This window comes from Canis lupus, chromosome 23 (assembly GCF_048164855.1).
Source record: "Canis lupus baileyi chromosome 23, mCanLup2.hap1, whole genome shotgun sequence".
Lineage (NCBI taxonomy): Eukaryota > Metazoa > Chordata > Mammalia > Carnivora > Canidae > Canis > Canis lupus.
Window position 1 is genome coordinate 41044626 of NC_132860.1, and position 22768 is coordinate 41067393.

A 22768-nucleotide genomic window follows, 5' to 3' on the forward strand; every position below is an offset into this window, starting at 1 on the left:
GTTCCCTTGGGCTTTAGGGCGAGACCTTGCTAAGTGAATGTGAGTGGGAAAACTTGTTTTAAAAAGGCAGATTCCAGGGTTCCACACCCTGAGGATTCTGATGTATTGGGGCCCAAACTGGGACATAGGAGCCTGTCTTCTCAGGCCCACTCCACACCTGACGCAATTCAGGCAGTCCTGGAGATTGCTTTGAAGGGCTGTGCCATTCCTTCTCTACCTGCCTCCCCCAACCCCCAAACTGCAGCTGTTGTATTGTTTTATATTTTCTTTTTTTTTTTAAAGATTTCTTTATTTTATTTATTTATTTATTTATTTATTTATTTATTTATTTATTTATTTATTTATGATAGACAGAGAGAGAGTGAGAGAGAGAGAGAGAGAGAGAGAGAGGCAGAGAACCGGAGGAGGGAGAAGCAGGCTCCATGCCAGGAGCTCGACGTGGGACTCGATCCCGGAACTCCAGGATTGTGCCCTGGGCCAAAGGAAGGCGCTAAACCGCTGAGCTACCCAGGGATCCCCTGTTTTATATTTTCTATATTTCCTTGGTTCTTGAAAAAGAATGACAGAAATAAAGTTATTTGCTTTAGGATTTAAAAAAAGATCAATTTCATTGATAATTATTTTGAATTTTGATTTTAATTAAAATTATATTAAGCCTATAATTTATCTTGGGGAGAATTAACAGTTTGAAATATTCAGACTTTATGTCTAGAAACATAGCATGTCCCTCTACACTGTTCCATACTTTAAAAAATCCTTCAATCTCTTGATATTGCTTGATTTTCAATTCTCATTGAAGTTAAATCAGCTGTTTCTCCTTCTGTGAATTCTTTTTAACATGGTAAAAATAATAAATACCAAATGAATGTTTTTGACAGGCTCAGGGAGTTTTTTGTTAGATATTTGTCTGTAACGGCTAACTCCTTTAGCGAAATAAATAAGCAAACAAGTATAACATGTAATCAATACAATTGAAAACCTCTTTTGAAAGATAATTTGGAAAATGCTGCCTTTTGTTCCTACTCTGTAGAAAAGTAACAATAATATTTATTCATGTAAACTCCTAACTTGACCTAAAGAAAGTAAGAAAGAAAGGAAGGAAGGAAGCAAGAGAAAAAGAAAGAAAAAGAAAAAAATGAAGTCCCATTGATATTGGTTTGGGTCTTGGCCCTGGTTGTTTTTTCTGTTACGTTTGCTGCCAGCCTTGAAAGTCTGTACTGTTGAGTACGCTTCCTTAACTAGAGAGGACACAATATTCAAATTGCCACTGAACAGTCCGCCATTCCAGCATCAACAAAAGATTTTCAGTTATTGTGAAAGTAGGAACTCAGAGGACTGTGTCATAAATGAGAAGGAGTTGGAGTAAGAAAGGATGACAAGTCACTTGACTATTCCTTGAAGGACAGTCTAACTTCAAACACGTTTTATTTGTTCCAATTAGGAGCATAGTTTTCTTTCTTTTTCTTTCTTTTTTTTTTTTTTTAAAGATTTTATTTATTTATTCATGAGAGACACACACACACAGAGGGGGGTGGGGCGGGACAGAGACACAGGCAGAGGGAGAAGCAGGCTCCATGCAGGGAGCCTAATGTGGGCCTTGATCCCAGGACTCCGGGATCAAGGAGCATAGTTTTCTACTAGGTATTGTCAATGAAAACATGGGGATATGCAAAAATTTTTTATATAGATCTTCTCTTCTTTCCTTTCCTCTTTAATTATGTTGATAGTGGCACCCTAAGACATTTTCAATACAGTGCCAACAAAAGATAAAATCACCTCCTATTTTTTGCTCTTCATCACATTACAGTAGACAATTTTAACTCTACTTATTCAACTATCTATTGTATTACTCAGTTTGGTACATTTTTTTGGGTTCTCTGGCATTTCATGTCCATCATTTGTCACCTCCAAGTTGTCTAAAAATCTCATTTCATGCAAGAGTTTAGTTTTACCTTCTATTTACATCTGTTTGTTACATCCCACCCTCCTCCATTGTTAAAGTTGAAAATCCTAAGAGTGGCAGCATTTTCACTGGAAACTATGCCCAAAACTCCCTGACTCGGTTGCCTTAGAATCCACAGAAGATAAGCAACTTCCTTTGGTATTAATGTACTTAAAGTCTTAGGTGTGTTCATTTGGGTGACATTTACGAACACTATCCGCATCATTATAATCCATCAAGTTATGATTTTGCTTTAAAATTACACTATATTTAAAGAACAGGAACTATATCCATTTAGCTTCCTTTATAAAGTATTCAGCAAGTGCATCAAACAAATGAATACTTAAAAATGTTCCTCATGATCATGATAATGGCACACAACCATTGACTTTTTGGCTTCTTAGAAATAACTTAGTTCCTTAACACTAGACTAACTTGGCAAAATGACATACACGTTCTTGGCTACCCAGTACATTACGGTCACGTTTTTGACATTCTTAAGAAATTTTAATGGCAAGAAAATTCCTCACTATTCTTATTTTCTTTATATGGTAAAATCAAGCAGAAAACAATAGATAATCAAGAGTCCAAATTTCTCTTAGGGACAAAACAATTCATAATAAAAACAACAATCCATGTAAACAAACCGCTTTGCTATAATAACTCTTTGTCCAGGTCCAGAAATTATAGAATTTTGTTTATTTTCAAGAATTAAAAGTCACCATTTTATTGGCTAGAAAAAAATTGTTCATTTTCCCTACCTTTGGTTTTATAAAATGACTAAACTAGAATAAAACTTAATGAGTAGTGAATTCCAATCTTCTACTGAGCAGTCTCTACATCTTCTGTGGCATTATAAGTGAGCTGTCATCTACTAAACAATGACAGCACAGATTTCATGTTCATAAACTGAGAAACCAAGAGGAAAACAATCCATCCTCTCTCCTGAGAGCAGATGGGCATTTAAATTATAATATAAATTACTCACTTCCCTAAAAGAAAAATTTCCTTAATTTCTGAGGTTATGAAAATGAAATTTAACCCCAGATCATATTTATTGAATGATTTATTATATTATGATAGCAAATGAGTTACATTAAATCCCATCAAATTAACAAATTAATTGTCCTCCATGATTTCCACATAGACTCACATGAGACCAGAATTACAGTGTTCCATTATACAAGTAATACATAACATTAATACATAATATGTTAGTCCTCATCCTGATCCAGACCCACCTCGATGGATACACAAGTACTTGCATATGGATTTGCTACTCATCTCCCACTGCTAACCACAGGCCAGACTGTACTATAAATTCAGTCACTCTCAGAGTTCTGGAAAAATTTAAAAACAGGAAGAATTTAGAAATATATCCATTTGCTCTGGACTTTGTTTGGTATACTGTCAATTTACTGGTCTCTAATATACTTAACATTCATACCATCCCCAAGCTTCTCCCCTCCATTTTCCCCTGAGATAATGTTTATAACATTAGCAGTAACCCCATAGTTATTGTTTGGCCCTATTATGTTGAATCATAGGTCATTCTCTCCACACAACTTTTCACCTCTTCAACTTCTTTGATACTACAACATTAAATTGGTGTCTTTGCTTCCAATCTGGTCTTTCTCCTTGCCAATCTATGTAATATCAGCAAGGTGACTCATATAAAGTGCAAATTTTACTTCAGTTACTTTTTAAAGTCCTTCAATTTTTCACCAACATCTTTAGACAAAAAGGCCAAACTTCTTAGCAATTCCAGGCTCCTCCATGTCATGGCCTCTGGATACCACTCCAGCTTGGCCTCCCAACACCATGACATTTTACTCACATTCCATGATAGTTCACACCTCTGAGCAATTATTCATGCTATTTCTTTCTCTGGAATAATCTCCCACACTGGACAAGTCCTGCACTGTTTGCCCCAGAAAGCCTCGTAATTCTCTGTCCCAGAAGCATATACATCCTCCATTTTGGAGAGCACAGCATTACATTTTGTTTCTATATTTGAGTCCTGCCCCCACTAGCGTGTGAGTGTTTGTGAAGCAGAGGATATGCCTCTCTGCCTTCTTGCATAGGCATCCATCCCCTTCTCCCTCCCTTCCTTCCTTCTCTTAACAAATAATTACATTTACTTGGAACAACCATTTTACTAGGCCTTTGAATACAATGGTGAGCAAAAAGACTACTACCATAATTATGCTTAGTCTATGGGAGGAAACTTGTTACACCAATGATAACATTTAGAATATGTAGTTACCAAAAGAGGTAAGTGACCTCAAAAATAGAAATACAGCCGCATATACCTAATATGCGATATTAAACATATTTTAATTTGGAACAACACCTAAAACTGAGGTGTCTAGAAGGCTTTTCAGAAGAAATGATTCCTGAGCTATGATTTAAAGATCCCAGGTGCATGTGTGGGTAAGGATGAATGGGGTGGTGGAGAGTACTATAAACATATGGATCACGAAGAAAGCAAGAAAACATAACTGAACCAAAAGGCCAGTGTTGCTATAGTGTAGAGAAGAAACAGTTGAATCAAGATGACAGGTAGGTCAAGACCAGAGCAGGAAGGCCCTCCTAGGCCATCATGAGGATTTTCTATCTTTATCCTAGAAGCAATGGAAAGCTATTAAAGGGATTGAAGCAAGATAAGTGATTTAATTTGATTCAGGCTTTGAAGCTTCTCTGGCTACAGTGCAGAGAATGGATTGGAAGTGACAGCTATAAAAAAAAAAATAAATAAATAAAAAAAAGGAAGTGACAGCTATAGTGAATTCAATCAGGAATGGACCAACACTGGTACAATACAACACCACCAGCACCTCTACCTGTTCAATAACTAATCTAAAGAACTGGTTATGCCTGGAAAAAACAATTATTCTGAGTTGTCTCCCTTAAATTTTGGATTACATACTTTAGTAGGCCTCTTGGCACATCTCAGAAGGGCTACCATCCTTCACTCATCAATTTACTATTTCAAGTGATACATTATACCTTCCACCTTCTCAAAATTCAGCATACCTTCCTCCATCCTCAGTCTCAGTAATAACCTTTCTATTTTTTCACCGTGGAAACAGAAGGAACCAGAAAAGAAATCCCATTCCTCCCACTCCAAACCCACCAATCCATTTGTAGCCATGCTCTGTAACCATCTTCTCTGTCTCCCCACCTGTTATGAAGCATGACTGCCCAGCTGCCTTATCTGTGGTCAACTCTTCCACTTGCACACCGAATCCAGTTCTTCTGGAATTCATTAAGAGGCACTTGTGGACTGTGCTCCTGTGATTATAACCTCTATCGCTCCAGCAATGTCAACTTTTTCCTCTCTACTTCATTCTCATTACTCATATTGTTCCCAGAAGTATGAAAACATATTATAATAGCTCGCATTAAATATGTGTATATGTTTCATATTTCTATACATGTATTTATTATATGTACGCTTAGCTTGTATCTGCCTTGTCCCGATATCCTCCTTCCTTCAGCTACTGATTTATTGCTTTATTTCATTTTATATCAAAACTCCTTAGAATTTTCCCAGTAGTGTTTTGGCAAATATTTAACGGCTAGGTCTTTAAAAATATTTTTAAATCCTTTTTTTATGATGCCTGTCAATTTCTTGGAATAAATGCACTGTGATTTTTTAAAGCTATTGAACTTGACCTCACTGAACATAGAGTTGGAAGAGAAGCACCCAATGATCCAATGAACTCACAGGAGCTGGCCCCAACATATCATTGGATTTGTCCATATGGACCATCTCTACTTCTCCTACTATCTCTTGGACCTACTTCTGGCAGGCTTCTATTCCCAATACTACATTAAAAACATAGCTCCCAAAGTTATTAATTCAGTCTTCAATTTACTCCACTCTTTGACAGTATTTGTTTCAGTTGATCAGTGCCTCTTTTTTTTTTTTTTTTTTTTTAAACAATGTCTTGTTCTGTCCAGAAATCAAACTCTCTGGTTCCCTTCTTACCTTAGTGGCCACTCCACCTATGTCACCTTTGCTGCACTCTACATGTTGAAAGTCTCAGGGCTCTATTATATTTCTTCTCTAACTATATATATCCTTAAAGTAGCTACTCTTGATTGGACAGTGCCACTTTGGAGGGGCAGTTTTGAGAACTTGGGGGGCAATTTGGTTCCCACAATGATGATCAGCAGTTACCAAACTTTAGAAGGTAGGTAGGGGTCAGAGACATTAGTTATCCTGTAACATTGTGGAGGATGCTATGCAACAAGGAATTATCTTACTTCCTACCTGTTTTTCAAATGACTTCCTGGACATTCATGTAAACGAAAAACTCACTTATAAAAATGCATTTATAAAAAATGCAAAGTTTTTGCATGATGTAAATACATGCTAAAAAAATCCCAAGATTGCAATCACCCTGTAAACTGAAGTAATATTGTAAACTATTATGTCTAGAACTTCACCAAGAGAAGCTCACTATTTTGGAAAATTACATCATAAAGAAAATAGTGCTTCTAATGTTTCAATTGTTTTGAGATCTGATATTTGGAACCTTCTTATTCGTGAACAATCTGTATGTGAATTAAGTCACCTATTTCATGATGACTTCTAGTATAGTTATGCTTGAAAATTTAAATATGAAATATAAATCATTTACTATAAATTATTTTAGTAGCTCCTTCATGCTAAAGTTAGGACACTGTTTTATAAAATCATTTCTGTACATAATATCTGCAAATTGCATTTTAAGAATGTAAAGTGGGCATACAAAATGTTATAAAATGAATATAAATTGCTATAGAAGGTATATTAATGTAATAACATAGAGAGAAAACATATACAATATAAATACATAATATATACAATGTAAAATATATATAAATATATTTTTAAATGTATATAAATCTTACATAGATGCAATTACTATGTTAGCTTTTATCTAACTTCATATCTTTAGATCCATGAATATAGTAATAATTCCCAAGTTTGGATCTCTATCCTGACCTCCAAACTAACATATGCAATGGACTATTCAACCTTACTTTTTGAAAGTCTCAGAGGCATCTCAAATTTAAACTGTATAAAACTGAATTTAAATGTCCACTCTTGTGTGCCCTGATATGCTGCAAAGATCTTTAACTCAATACACAGCAGCATTGCCCGTCCACTTACTTATTTATACTAAATGCCTAGATGATCTCTAATTCTTAACTCTCCTTTTTTATTATTTTTTAATTTTTTAAAGAGTTTATTTATTGGGATGGGGGACATAGAGAGGAAGACAGAATCTTAAACAGATTCCACCTTAAGCGTGGAGTCCAACATGGGGCTTGATCTCACGACCCTAAAGATCATGACTTGAGCTGAAATCAAGAGTTGGTCCCTTAACCAACTGAGCCACATCCAATCCACCAACAACAACTGTCAGATATACCTTCAGGATCCACTTTTCACAACCCAGTCATTGTAACCCTATGTGTAACTAGTACTTTCTCTTGTCTAGACAACAGCAAAGGCTTCTCTCTAAACTCATCTCCTAATTCCCCATTCTGGCCCAGCCCCATCATATTCTCTATACAGCAGCCAGAGTTACCATTTTAAAATGTAGTCAGACCCTAATCAAAACCCTCCAATGATTTTCTACAACACTTAAAATAAAACTGAAGCCTCTAAGTGCCTACCATATCTGGTCCATGGGTGTTCTCAGATTTCATTTCCTACAACCTTCCCATTTAATTCCAGCAACACTGCACTTCTAGCTGGTCTTTGAACACAAACATTTGACTGCTTCAGGGTTTTTACACTTCGTCTTACCTCCCCTACTATTACTGCTCCAGATTCAGAGCTCTGTTCAAAGAGGCTTCACTGACGTCCTGTAATAGTCCGAATCCAACTAAAACCAGGAATGACTCTACGTCATTTAAGTGGAAGGAATTTAATACAGGGAACTAGTGAGTTAAGTGAGGGAAGAACTGAAGCTAAAAGATTGTGAACAAATGTAGAGAATAGAAAGAAGATACTACTGTCCATGGGGACTGATGGGGAACCAGGCTACCAGAACCCATAAAGCAGACCCACATGGCAAGAGAGAAAACCACTACTGAAGCATCTTTAAAATGATGATATATTCCCCACCTCAGCAAAAAGTTTGACCTGTTTTCTGCCCTGTTCTAAATTTCCACCTTTTCCCTTTCTCCTTAAACTCATTTAAGATAAATAAATAACCTTGGCCTGACAACCACTAGGTAATATGTGTTAAAACAAAATGGATATCATTCAGATGCAGATTTCTAAACCATGACTATTTTTCTCAATCATATAAAAATGCAAGTCCTCCTATAGCCTATAATGTCTGATCCCCTACTCACCTCCCTGTTTTATTTCCTACTACTCTCTCCCTCACTGTATCTATTCCAGCCCCACTGGTTTCCTTGCCATTCCTTGAATATCCAAACTTATTCTCACCTCAAGGACTTTGCACTTACTCTTTCCTCAGTCTAAATACACTTCTTCCTGTAATCTACTGACATCCCCTCATCTCCTTGTATGAAACTAAACACCCTATCTATTTTTTAAATGATTTCATTTATTTATTCATGAGAGACACAGAGATATAGAGAGGCAGAGACAAAGGCAGAGGGAGAAGCAGGCTTCATGCAGGGAGCCCAATGTGGGACTCGATCCCAGGACCCCGGGATCACACCCTCAGCCAAAGGCAGATGCTTTAACTGCTGAGCCACTCAGGTGTCCCCTAAACACCCTATCTAAAACAGTACTACCACCTTTCATCATTAGTACTCCCTTAACTTTATTTTTCTTCAGACCATCTAGCACTATCTAATATATTATACCTTGGTTTGTTTTAGTTTGTTTGTTTATTGGAGATCTCTACTGACTAGAATATAGTCTCTAGGAGAGCAGAGAGCTTGGCTGTTTTGGCCAATGGTATATCCCCAGACACATGCACTGCCCAGTATAAGTAGGTGTTTAGTAAATAATTATTAGCCAAAATAACAAATAGTTTAAATGTTATCTTCCACAAATGACTAACCATTATAATTTGCTAATCAAATCAACAACAACAAAAAGTATTTCTAGTCACTCTTTTGTAGATGTAGCAATTGATAATTTATATTCATTATGCGTTTAAACTAAAGCTCACACTGCATGAACATGCATTATATAAAACCCAGATATTTTATATATCCAAGTATGATTTGTGTTGTTCAAAAAAAGTCAGTTTGCTCAAACTTATTTTGGATCTGGATTTTGGGCATGTCCTCCAAAATAAGGTTGGTATTCAATAGGAATACTTTAATTTTTTGCTTTCTTTACAGCCACCAAAAGCCATTCACAGATACATATGGTAAAGTCACAATTGTTCCAAAACATGTTCTCATTATAAAATAATAACATTATTATAATTCGTGTCATCATAATCTGTTTTATAAAGAGTTCCTCAAATTAAAAAAAAAACACTAAGTGCATTACACATATTTTGTTTTAATCTTTTCCTAAACAATCAGCTAGATGAAGCATAAAATGTACCTGGCTAATTCAGTGACAGAGAAATAAACAGAGAAAGAATTATCACCTCTTTTTTGGTCTAGTCTTTAACTAAAGTTCTATCTAAGGCTATTTGTACTATAAGTATCAATGTGTTAGGTAATTAAGGCAAATTCATGATGTTATATTGGCCCTGTTTTCTCACTTTTGACCCTCAAAGTGAACCATATCTTCTGATTGTAGCAAGATTTTCAATAGATAATAAATTAATGGAAATTGATACCACAGATTCAAAGAAAAGCTATTATGTGATTCATAAAATAAGTCCTCTGTAGCATACTTATCCAGTTGTCAATCCATTAATTATCAAATGGAAAAATTATAAAATCTTTAGATTAATTTCAATGTGGATATTATGCATATAATGTTTTTGTAGTAAAACTTAACCTCTCTAGAGTAAGCTGCTATTTAGAGCACTAAAAAAACCAGCAGACATTATTCAATAGTAATGACACCTAATACAGAAAGTAACAAAACATTTTGGATAGTTAGAATGATAATGAAGCCAATAGGCAATCTGTGACCATGTATTTAAAACTGAAAAGTAAGACTGATTCTAGAAAAGCAACAAAATATTAATTCAATGATAAATCCACTTGAGTAAGTCACTCTACTCACTCTATCATGATCATTTTATGGGAAAACCTAAACTGTGTTTGAGGTTTGAAGAGTCTTCCAAACTTAATGAGTCTTTTTCACATTCTTAAGGGATGCAACAAGAGTCTTGATTAAAATAAAAAGCTAGACAATAAATCTAAAACTTTAAGGCCTCCTTGTTCTGTGCTATGTAGCTGCTTAAACTGCTTCTTGGTCACTTTGCTGCTGGGGATCATTGCTTAATCTTGGAAAGATCATCCATGGGGTAATCTTAACCTGTTCTTTAGACCTGCCCAGGGCAGAACATATTTCTGGGAAGAAAATCTAACTATAAAATATCTGTCAGTTTAGAAAAGCAGACCTCTGATATTCAACTTTTAAGTACCCCTTTGTTATTTCCTACCTCTACTGCTCTTAATACTACGTTTTAATTAATTTTCACAGAAGAAAAAAAAAAAACAAAACAAAACAGGGCAGCCCCCGTGGCACAGTGGTTTAGCGCTGCCTTCAGCCCAGGGTGTGATCCTGCAGACCCGGGATCCAGTCCCACGTCAGGCTCCCTGCAGGAGCCTGCTTCTCCCTCTGACTGTGTCTCTGCCTCTTTGTGTGTGTGTGTCTGTCATGAATAAATAAATAAAAAATCTTAAAAAAAAAGAAAAAAAAACACCAACAACTAATGATCCTTGATCTTAGGAGTAATGTTCCCAGTTTTCCTTCCATAATTATAATTCCATTGTTTTAAGACAGCTAAACCTTTTTTTGAAGTAAAGTGCCAGATAGTGGCAGAGCTATTTAGGAGTTTTATGCATGAATGTTTGACATTTTTTTTCCAAGTCAACAAATATTTAAAGTCAACAACCAAGAAGGTCTATTAATTTGAAAAGCATCTGACTGGAACTGAACTCTGAATAGAATGATCTTATTTCTCCCTCAATGGCACAGTACATTAAAAAGGAGGATAAAATTAAAACTAAAGTGTTCCTAACAGAAAAGATTGAAATAAATGATGAAACCATTTCTTTAATGAGCAACTGACAATAGAAAATAACTTTATGAAGAAATTTGTGAACAATAGCTAGTAATAATCCATCATGAAGTTTCTCCTTACCATGATGAATTAAATTATATCTTCATTGTGCTTGTTTCCCTTCAGATATAGAATTTTATCAATTACCATTCATTACTGAAGTTAGTTCTTAGTTTATTGGGATTCTTACCAAAGAAGAACTTTACTCATTTGTCAAATAGTGCAAAACAGCTATGATTATATCAACAAGCTCTGGGTGTATCCTGAGAATCACTATTTTCATACTATACCAGTGTTTTTTAAACAAGGGGCTACCATTATCTCTCTTGAATGCAATCAAATAAACTATTTCTATTGAGGCCTGATTTTTCACATTTCCAAATAGGTCATTACTGCTCAAAGATCTTTCAATTAATTTCATTGTTTGCCCATTAAATACCATGTAGCATATTTTCTCCATTTTTATCAAGTCTCCAATGGCAAACTGGCTGCCCTTTATATAGATACAGAATTTATACACACTATTATTTTTAACTGTATGATATAAATTCTTTCAACTATCCTTCTTCCTAAAATATCTCTTTATTACATAATATCTTGTCCTAATTTGTACAGAAATTAGTCCCCTTTCCAGTGCTAGCTTCTCAGACCTGTGCTTGCAAATCCATTCCTTTTAGTCCTCTTTCCATTCCCACACCTCCACTGACTCTTCTCCTCTGCCTTCCAGTACCAGTAAGTCCTTTCCTTCACTGTAATCCATCCAACTAACAAATTATTAATACTATTGTTGTTATGGTGCTCCAAATCTTTCAAAAGTTCTCTAGCATCTCTAAGTTATTCTAATATTTTGTCAAGGCATTCAAGATCTTCACTGAGTTGATGTTAAATGGCTTTTTCCCTAGGACTCCCCAGAATAAAATCTTTGCTTCTGCTAGGCTGACTCACTCACTTTTCTCATATATGGTTTATGCATTACCATCCCTGGTTTTTGACAACGCTGTGAATTTTACCAAAATGACCTCCTTCCTTCTTCATTTGCCTGATTTTCAAGGTTCAGCTCAAATTCTGTCTTCTCTATAAAGCTCCTCCTAGAACCCCAGACTACACTAAATCTATCTTTTTCTGATTCCCTGCTCCAATTTAGCACTCAATTAGGAAATATTTTTATTTATACTTGCATTAGTGTTTATACTTGCATCCTTCCTTTTGAGCATCCAAGCTAAGCAACTAGCCAATAAGTTAACATTTACTGAGCACTCACTTGTCAATCACTCTTTGGACCAGAGGAACAGAAGAATGAATAATGTTTCTTTTATTCACTCAGAACTCTTAATACAAAGCACCTTTCAGGGAATACACAAGTTTTTACTAAATAAGTGAGTAACAAATCACTAATAGATTTGCTATTAAAAGTGACCACTCTTCCAAACATGCTGTGCAGTTGCTATACACACATAGGTAATATCACAAAACAATCATGCAAGACTGGAAGTTTTAAATCTCAATATAAATCCTAATCCCAGGTGTTTATTAGTTTTAGAGTAAAACCAATCACTGATTTTAAAATCATATATTTAAAAAAAAAAAAAACACATTTCATTCTTCTCACTATTGCCCATGCATCTGACAAGTAGGCAGAAACCGATGATTTATAAGCACAGCAATCAAAACATTATAAACAATTGTGGGTATCCAAAGTATCTGAATTCCAAAAATGTATCTGACAAGAAGAAAATATGACTATCAAAACTGTATAAGAAAAGAGAAAACAAAACAACAGCTTGAGAACATATATACATTTCTATATGTGCTAGTAGTCCTACCACTTAAACACATGTGAACTATTGTATAACTGATTATTTTCAAAGCGTATAACTTAAAACTCTATGCTCTACATACCTGTCCAATCTCCTACTATTTTAAGGTGGACCCCAAATGTTGCTTTGGTTTCAGTAGGACACTAAAAAGCAAACAAACAAAAAAACTAGAATCATTTCTGAGTATTCTGAGTAATAATTATGTATTACCAAACTATGATTCAATTACAATTTTCATTCTCATAGCAAGTCCCCAGAATCAATAGAAAATAGGAAGTAATGAACTAAAAATCAATATAGATCCTCATTAGTGGAGGAAAAAAGCAACACTGATCAGTCAATAAGACAATATACATTGCTCTAAAAACCCATAAGTATATATATATAAAAATACACATAATCTAAAATTGTTAGCATATCACAAATATTGTCTAAATACCTTTTGAATTAAGATATTTAAGAGGACAGAGCTTTTAACCACAAAGGAAGAGATGGAGACTAATGATTTTAATGTCTTTTTCTCTCCAGATATTATTATACACTTCACATTTTAACAAATTCCAGGAATAAAGAAACAAAACATTTCCCAATGTGACCGGAATTTTCCATGTCCAACAAGGAACTCCTACTGAAAGAGTTCTATTTCATTCCCTCCTTTAATTCTCAGAAGAAATAAACTGGAGTGAACTGGCAAGGGCACCTGGGAAGGGGAATGAGGTGTAGTAATAGAAGAAAAGTATACATGGCCCCATGTTTAGGAAATGTAGAAAACACCCACATCACTGAAATGAGAGGATAATTTTTGGTTCACAATAAGAAAATGCAGAATCACCTTTTATTTTTCAGAATCCCAATCTCTTATCCATAATCCTCAGGTTCAAATGTTGTGAAAAGTAAGCTTCAGAACTCATTTGGTGGCACTATCTGACTTGAATTTATGGGAGGGTAATAGTGGGAGACTAAAAGCTCTGTACAAAAATTCATACAGAAGTGTTTTCCTACAGAAGTATCTATTTGCTTAAGAATCTTACCCCATAACCTGCTAGAGAACTTATATAATATATAAAACATACATACCTTTTAAAATCTACAAAATTCTAAATTCTAAAAACACATCTAACTTAGGGGTTATGGATAAGAACTTTATACACACTATTATTTTTAACTGTATGATAAAAGCTCTTTCAATTGTCCTAATTTCTTATCACACAATATCTTATCCTTTCCTGATTTTTAGAGAAATGAGTCCCCTTTTTCCAATGCTAACTTCTCAAAACTTGAGTTGCCATGCTTTCACTGAGTACCATGTGCCAAAGGCAGTGCTAAGTGCTTTATTTCCAAAATCTTACAATAACCTCTGGAGAGCTGTCTTTTATAGTTAAAGAAACTGAATAACTGGGACTTAAAAATATGAACTTTTCCCAAGATCACACAACTAGTAAGAAGAGAAGACAGAGTTCAGTCCAGGTGTGTCTGACTACATAGTTCTTAACTATGGCAAGTCACGGTCTCCTCTAAGGCAAACATGGAAAATGGGTAAGGGTCACATGAAAAATCAACTGGAGTAGGAGGAAGAAGTTATTTGTTGAAGATTACTAGAAGAGATGTACAACAATAAGAATGAAGGGGAAATATGAGCTGAAGTCAAAGCACAGACATGGTCCTGGGGGCCCTGTGATAGAGAATGGGTTGCATAAAGCAAATCTAAAATCCTCAAGCTCCCTGTGTCAACCAACTAATGTAGGTCACACTGGGATGCTATAAGAGGAAATAAAGGGAGGTGAAGACACTGTGGAGAAATGTAAAGAATTCACAGTCAAACAAGAAAGGTAGCTTGGAAATCAGTGAAAGCCCTAAAATAAAAATGTAGGTATTCACAAGAAATCACAAACATACTAATAGTTCATGATCTAATATACGTTCAGGATTGGGAACTGATGTGATATGGAATTATTGCTAGTATGATAAAAATATTAAGATAAAATATTATGAAATTATATTATTTAAATATTATTTGTACTATTAAAATGGTATTTCATTATAATTGTGACTCTAATATTGATTTCATTTGCATTCTGGTTTCTAATAACTCCAAGATCAATAGGTTTTCGAATGAGAACATATTAATAATTATTCCATTAGTAAGATGGTGTGATCTGTAAAAGCCACCCATCATTTTTTACTTCATACTACTTAATGCTGGCCAGAGCCTCTATGCAGTAAAAGTTGTAGCTAGCAGAAAGCAAGAACCCCAACAGAGTTCCAGGCTACCAATCTGTTTGCCTATGTGTCACACTTGATGTTTCCCTCATTGTAAACTAACTCTTAGATCATAAAAAGAAGATCTAAGCCAAGAAGGCATCAGAATAGAGAGAAAAAAAGTTAGTCTTGATACGTCTGAGTGCATATCTGGCTTGATATAATCTCATATTCTAAAGGAAAACATATATCTTCCCAAATATTCATCTCTCTAGTCCATTCTTTCAACTAATGGAAAACATGTATCTTCCCAAATATTCATCTCTCTAGTCCATTCTTTCAACGCAAACATTGTAAAAGATACTTGCATGTGATAACATCCCCACAGGTCCTGAAGAAGCTTACAAACCTCCCTCTTGTGATGCTGGCCATATATATCAGTACAGTTTTTAAGTTGATCTGATTTTGAACAGATAAAACATAGTATTGTTTCTCTCAAACTCTGGGATTAATACCTTTATAAGTTACTGATACTTTCTTAAACTCGCTAGGAATAAGAACACAGAATTTAATATAGTCTTTGCCCAGTCATATTGCCTCAAATTTGAAGGAGGCCTGTACATACAGAATGGTTTCAGCATGTGTGGTTTGAAACAATGACTGGAGATCTTAGAATCATATTCTAGTAGCATTGCACAAAAATGTTGCTTAAACAGTAGTGTAGTGATTCTTTAATGCTTCCTCACTATCTTTCAATTTCTTTATTTTTTAAAAAAGTTTTTATTCAGATTCCAGTTAGTTATCATAGTGTTATATTCATTTCAGGTATACAATGTAGTGAATCAAGCCGTCCATACATCACCTGGCACTAATCATGACATAGTGCACTCCTTAAATTCCAACACCTATCTCATTCATCCCCCTCACTCACCTCCTCACTGGTAACCATCAGTTTGTTCTCTATTGTTCTGAGTCTGTTTCTTGGTTTGTCTCTCTCTTTTCCCCTTCGCTCCTTTGTTTTGTGAAATCACATGGTATTTGTCTTTCTCCGGCTTATTTTGCTTAGCATGATACACTCTAGCTCCATCTATGTCATAGCAAATGGCAAGATTTCATTCTTTTTATGGCTGAGTAATATTCCTGTGTGTGTGTGTGTATACACACACATCCCAAACTGGACAGCAGTATGCAAAAGAATGAAACCAGACCAAGACCACTTTCTTACACCATGCACAAAAATTAATTCAAAATGCATTCAAGATCTAAATGTTAGACAGGAAACCATCAAAATCCTAGAGGAAAACTTAGGCAGTAACCTTTTTGCCATAGACCATAGCACCTTCTTTCTTAGATATGTCTCCTCACTATATTTCTAATAGTGCTAAAAAAAAAAAAAAAAATTCTCAAAAGGAAGAGATAGTAAAATACAGATATCTATGGCTCTCTACCTCTCCTAGAACATTAATAAGGAAATATGCTTATAACAAGTTTTCAGTTTAAAAATCTTCAGGATAAAAAAAAATAAAAAAATAAAAAAAATAAAAATTTTCAGGATAATATGTGTAGTTAAGCTCACATTATTTAAAAAACAGTTATGAGTGGGTTTTTTAATAGAGAAATAAGTTGAAGAGAACACATAATACAGCATTAGGAATATTAACTTCTGGGAAGCAAAATTGAAGGCAGAAAATGAGAACTCATATACATCTCCTTTTAAAAATTTATTATTAGCCTTTGTAATGTTTATAATTTTTATATATTTTTAAAACGTAATTTATAATGTAAACAATAAGACATTGCTGAGTCTCAATTTAGTCTCACTTAAGTTTCCTAGATGTAGAGAAAGAGTATGGTTCATGTTATGATAATATATGTACCAAAATACACATCACCCAGTTTAAGAGTAAGAAAATGAAGTGATGAAATTTGTAAGAATAGACCTGGGGGAATTTCTATTTTGATATCCTTGAGTAAAAGTGCTTTCCTTCAAATTATTTGTTCAATATGGCATTGACTTTTTAAAGTGCTCAGATGACTAATGATTTTATAACAGTCCCACAAAAATATAAACAGATATTACATAATCATCTTACATTTGAGAACTAAATGTAAAAATGATGTCATTGCACAATGATTTATTCAACATGGAAAAGAAATTTAAAAGCCACAATGTGTTTGTTTTTAAATCAAGAGCCTTGCAATAACAAATAAAAATGATTCTAAAGGAGATGTTGCTATATTAAATACTATATTTTCTTTAAAAAAAAAACTATATTTTCAATGTAACAAACTTGTTAAGCCAGAGAAAATGTCACAGAATATTAAGAGTCTTTAATCATTATTGTCAGGTCTTATTTTTAACCCCTTCTTCCAAAGCTCTAGTTTTTATGCCCGCTATACGTCTCCATCTGAAATTCACTCTAAATGTACCATATTTAAAATTCTCATTATCTTCCCAAATTGTCCTCTCTTTCTGATTCTCTTATGTTTGAACATAGAACCTATGCCCTTATCAGAACAGAGGCTTAAGTCTCAGAGGAATATCATATATATCTGTTCCTGCCAGCATTCAATCAATTTTCAAGTCCTCTAAAACAATCTTATCAAAGAAAATGTCTGATTACAGCAATCTCTTATTGATTAACCTTTTTTGTCCTCCTAAGGAAAAACACCCACATTCTTTCCTACAGTCTATAGCCAATCACATCTGTTCCAAATCCTTTCCAACTTTATATTCCATATTCCTCCTTGGCCCCTCTAATCCCCTAAGCCAACATGGATCAGCTAATATATTTCCCTAGCCTCTCACATTCCCACTTACTAGTCTACTTATTTAGAATGATTCCATTCCTATTCTCATATTGAACTCTAGCAATTCTTTAAGACACATCTCAAATGCCACCACTCTCATGAAGAAATCGATTTTCCCCACCATGAAAATTCCTCACTTCCCTGAACCCCTAAAATATTTGACTTTTATGCCCTTTATTACAGCCCACTTATTTAACTTTATGGAATTTTTCTCTGTATTAATATACATTTACAAAGTCTTTAGATCAAGAAGTATTTCTAAGTCCATACTGTAAATTCCATAGCATTTTACCCATAGTGGGTATGCATTCAAATATCAGTTCAGTTAAATATTGGAGAATTAACCTGAGAGTGAATAAGGACTTCAACAATGGGTATTTCTTCTATAATTTATTCATACATTCAACACATGAATCCAAAGTTTTCCAGCGACTATACTAGGAGCTCATGCAATTTCACAAATGAGGACTGTTCTAAAAGTAAGAGAGGAGATAACGAGCCAGGAGCACAGAACCCATCACAATTAATGTAACATCATGACTGTAAACATTTTGACAAATACAATATTTTAATGTCTACTTGTTTACTTGAAGAAAAAAAATAGTGTTTACTTGTATATTTGCATGAAAAAAATAGACTCCATCTTAGAAAGATTCTAGCAGAATATGTAAATGAGATGTTTATGAACTGTGATGGAATGTGTGTATTTATCTCAACTCCCTCAAAAAAACAAAACACTAAAATGACAGTTTAGGGTTTTAAAAACACAAACTAAAACAGCAAAAATAACACAGGGTATGATAACAACAATGGAGAGGTGTCAGCAGAATTTGGCACCGTGAAATGTGGATGAGATGGTTGATGGGAAACTGATGGAAAGAAACATGCAGCTTGAATCCCACTGCCTTCATAAAATGGATCACCTTGAGAAGCAAGCCCATCTTTCCCTCACAATAGACCTCAGAGGCAACAGAAGGAAGCCAGGGTTCAGCTTATGATGAAAAAAGAAAGAAAAAGAGGAATTGTGTGTTCACATCTGTATATGGAATAATCTGACCCTCAGGATCATAGTACTCTAACTACAAGCCAGGCAACTACTCCTTCAAAATCCCAAAGACAAGTACAGGTGGGGACAGAAGGGCTTTACATTCCGGAATAGCCCTAGCACAGTGGAAAGTAGAGTTGAGATTGCTGAGATTAGCGACTTTGTTGGCTAGCCCAGCAAATATTTAATGAAAGCACACTGAATGCCATTGCAAATTTACATTTCAAAACTGAGCTCTACAAATGCTCATTAGGACCTGCTCTCCCATGGCCTTCCCTTTCTCAATGAAGTCCCAGTTGCTCAGATCAAACACTTGGAGGATAACCTTGACTTTCTATTGCACATTCCATACCTAGTCTATCAAGAAATCTTGTTAGCACTCACTTAAAATATACTCCGAATCTGACCATTTCTCACCAGCTCCCACGGTCACCACCCTGGTGTAAGCCACTACCACACCTCAACTGGATGCCCAACAACAGTCTCCTAACTGATCTTACTACTTCTGCTAATTTCCCTTCATCTAATCTTAACACAGCAGCAAGAGTAACTTTACTAAAAAGTAAGTCAGACCATGCCATCCCTCTACTCAGAAGCCTCCAATGGCCCCTCCTCACTCAAAGTAAAATCCAAAGTCTTTATAATGTCCTATAAACTCCATATAGTCTGACTCCTCATGACTTTCCTGACATTGTCTCCTAACCATCCTTCCTTTTTCTTAGTGTATCCCAGCCAGTGATTTCCCCCCTTCCACTATGTGTGTATATGTCTCACACATAGACACACACACACACACTCACACACATTTATACAGATGCAAGTCAATAGGCATTAAGTAGAACTCAGGGTGAAAACTGGGCAATTTAGAACAGAAAAATGGCATGATCTGATTTTCATTTTAAAATAATCATTCTAGGATGCTTGTTAAGATTAAATGGTAGGTGAACAATGGCAGACAGAGGGAGACCAGTTAGCAGGCTATCCAGATGGTAGTATACTGGACCAGGGGGCCTCTGTGGAAATGGTGGACATGTTCTGAAGGCAGAGCCAAGAAAATGTGTGGATAGATTACTAACTATATTTAAAAAATAATAAAAATCAAGAATAATATCCAGGTTTCCAGCCTGTGCAGCCTGGAACAATGAGGTTGGTCTTAACAGAGGTGGGGAAGGCTGTGGGTGAAATGAATTTGGGAGGCTTAGGGTTAGGTGTTCAGTTTTAGATTTGTTAAGATGTCTTTTAGATACATTGAGTGGAAGTTTCTGGCAGACAACTGGATACATGAGTTTGAATTTTAGAGTTGGAGGCAAGGCTGGAAATATACATTTGGGAGATGATAACAACCAGATGCCTCAATAAGACTGCATGAGATCATCAGAGAAATGAGTGTAACTAGAGAGGAAAGGGAATTCAAGGAATGGACACTGGAGTGTTCTGATATTTAGAGGTCATGGGGGTGACAAGAAACAGCAAAAAGAGCCTGAGTGAAGCCAGAAAATGAGGAGAAAAACCAGGTGAGTTGGATGTTTCAATAAAGTAATTGATCAGCTGTGCTAAACACTGCTGAGAGGTCAAGTCCATTAAGGACTGGAAAATGACCACCAGACTCAGCAATAACATGGTCATTGCTGACCTTGGAAATGTTTTTCTAGGGTGCTGTGGGTAAAAAGTTGGTGGATTTAAGAGAAAATGAGAGACACAGAACCGAAGAATTGGGAAATGGGGCAGTAGCCGGAAGGAGATGTGAGTCAGGAAAGGAGATTTTATTCACCATGTTCTCTTTTGTACTTAGGTAGAAGGAGGCATCTAAAAATACCAATAGGATAAATCAAGTTTAATATTAAACAGTTGGTTTTCTCTGAATACATTGACCTATTTAGGTTCATATTTATCATGCAGGCTTTCATTAGGCACTGAAGGACTATTTTCTTTTCCCCTGGAAGAAAAGCCAAACTAAAGCAGTTAGATGATGTTGAATTTTCACAGAGTTCAGATGTCCTGTTATGTTTCACGAACATTTGTGACCTTTTTGGGGTAATTTCCACCACTGTGTCTGGTCTATGGTTAAGACACATTGTTGCCTTGCTAATCTATCATCTATCCCAGCTGAGTTTCTAAGCTGCCCAAGCAAAAGATTTGTGAAGCCCTAGAGAAAAACATTTTTTTTAAAGAATTACACAAATGAAAGCAAAACCCAAGATCAAAACAACTGATGCAGACTTCCTGGTTGTACTTAAACCCATGAAATGAAATAAATAATAATAACAAAAACTTTACTAATCTTTACGGAATCCATGACCATTCTCGTCTGGTTTTCATTGAAAACTGGAAAGACTATTCCCAAAGTGACTGGTTAAGAGATTAAAAATACAAAGCAGAAGAATGATGGCAAGTGCAGGATTGCTATGTAAAAGTACAGACAATAACAAACTAACAGCTAGACTTGCCTCTGACTCATGGAAAAATATGTGAAATCAGGTTATCCCAGCTTAAAAATAATGAATCACACAACTTAGAATACAGATGTCAGGAAAGCACATGTGTGTTTCTGAATACAAATAACAATGAAAGGATATAGAAGTATTCATGCAAGCTTCAATCAGTTACTTCCACAAAAAAAAGCAGATTCTACATTATTTCTTTAATTGAGAATCCATGAAAAATATCAACAACCATAATTAATGTCCATCTCAGGTAATTACTAGGAGATGCAACATTTCATACGAAGCAGTAATTTTCATGCTTTCTTAGGTTTGGGATTTTTTAAAGTCATCTCTGATTTGCTTCTCTAAATTAGGTGAAAGCATACCTTACTACAAGATTTGTTTTGGTAGAAAATCCAAACGTTGGTAATTATAGAGCATGACTGAAAAACACTGCTAAAGATCCATTACTAGAGTTGAAGAACAAAATATAAAACCCAGACTTTAAGCCCATAAAGGTCCAAAGAGGAAGAAGAACCTGAACATGTGAATTCTGGATCTAACTTTGTCATCAATTGTGTTACTTTGGTTACTTTGATCCCTTAAAGAATCTACCCTTTAGATATCCCATCTCCCCAACCATAAGCAAAAAAACCAAAGTTGGTGTTTGGGCTAGAAGTTGTTTTTTTAATTGATGTAGAGTTGACATACAATATTATATTAGTTTCAGAGATACAACATGGTGACTTGACAATTATATACATTATAAAATGCTCACCACAATAAGTATAATCACCATGTGTCACCATACAAAGTTATTACAATCTTTTTTTAAAAAAATTTTATTTATTTATTCATGAGAGACACAGAGAGAGCGAACGAGAGAGGGGGCGGGGGGGAGGGGCAGAGACACAGGCAGAGGGAGAAGCAAGCTCCATGCAAGGAGCCTGACAGGAGACTCGATCCCAGGTCTCCAGGATCACACCCTGGGCTGCAGGCAGTGCTAAACCACTGAGCCACCTGGGCTGCCCAAGTTATTACAATCTTATTGGCAATATTCCCCAAGCTACACTTTTTACCTCTGTAACTTATTTATTTTATAGCTGGAAGTTTGTGCCTCTTAATCCCCTTGGACTATAAATTTTTAAAGTTCAATGAGTTTAGATAAGCTAGGATTTTTTATGTGTCTCATATTTAATTTCAAGTTTTAAAAAAGAATTTTCTCACAAAATATATATTTACTACAGTTTTTATATATTTATAAATATATAAATGAATATAAATATGTCTAATAAATAAATACATTTAAATGTTACTTGTGGTGGAAACTGGTGCCTTGCTCAGATCTT

General features: G+C 35.2%; 1 protein-coding gene across 6 annotated transcripts in view; it reads right to left on the reverse strand.

Moving 5' to 3' along the window:
• Window positions 1–22768, reverse strand: part of NOX4 (NADPH oxidase 4) — a 179672-nt gene that overhangs the window by 67716 nt on the left and 89188 nt on the right. For all 6 annotated transcript variants that reach the window (XM_072794979.1, XM_072794977.1, XM_072794975.1 and 3 more), the window contains one exon: window positions 13024–13084. In XM_072794979.1, coding sequence (XP_072651080.1) covers window positions 13024–13084 — 61 coding nt within the window. The remainder of the gene's footprint in view (window positions 1–13023; window positions 13085–22768) is intronic.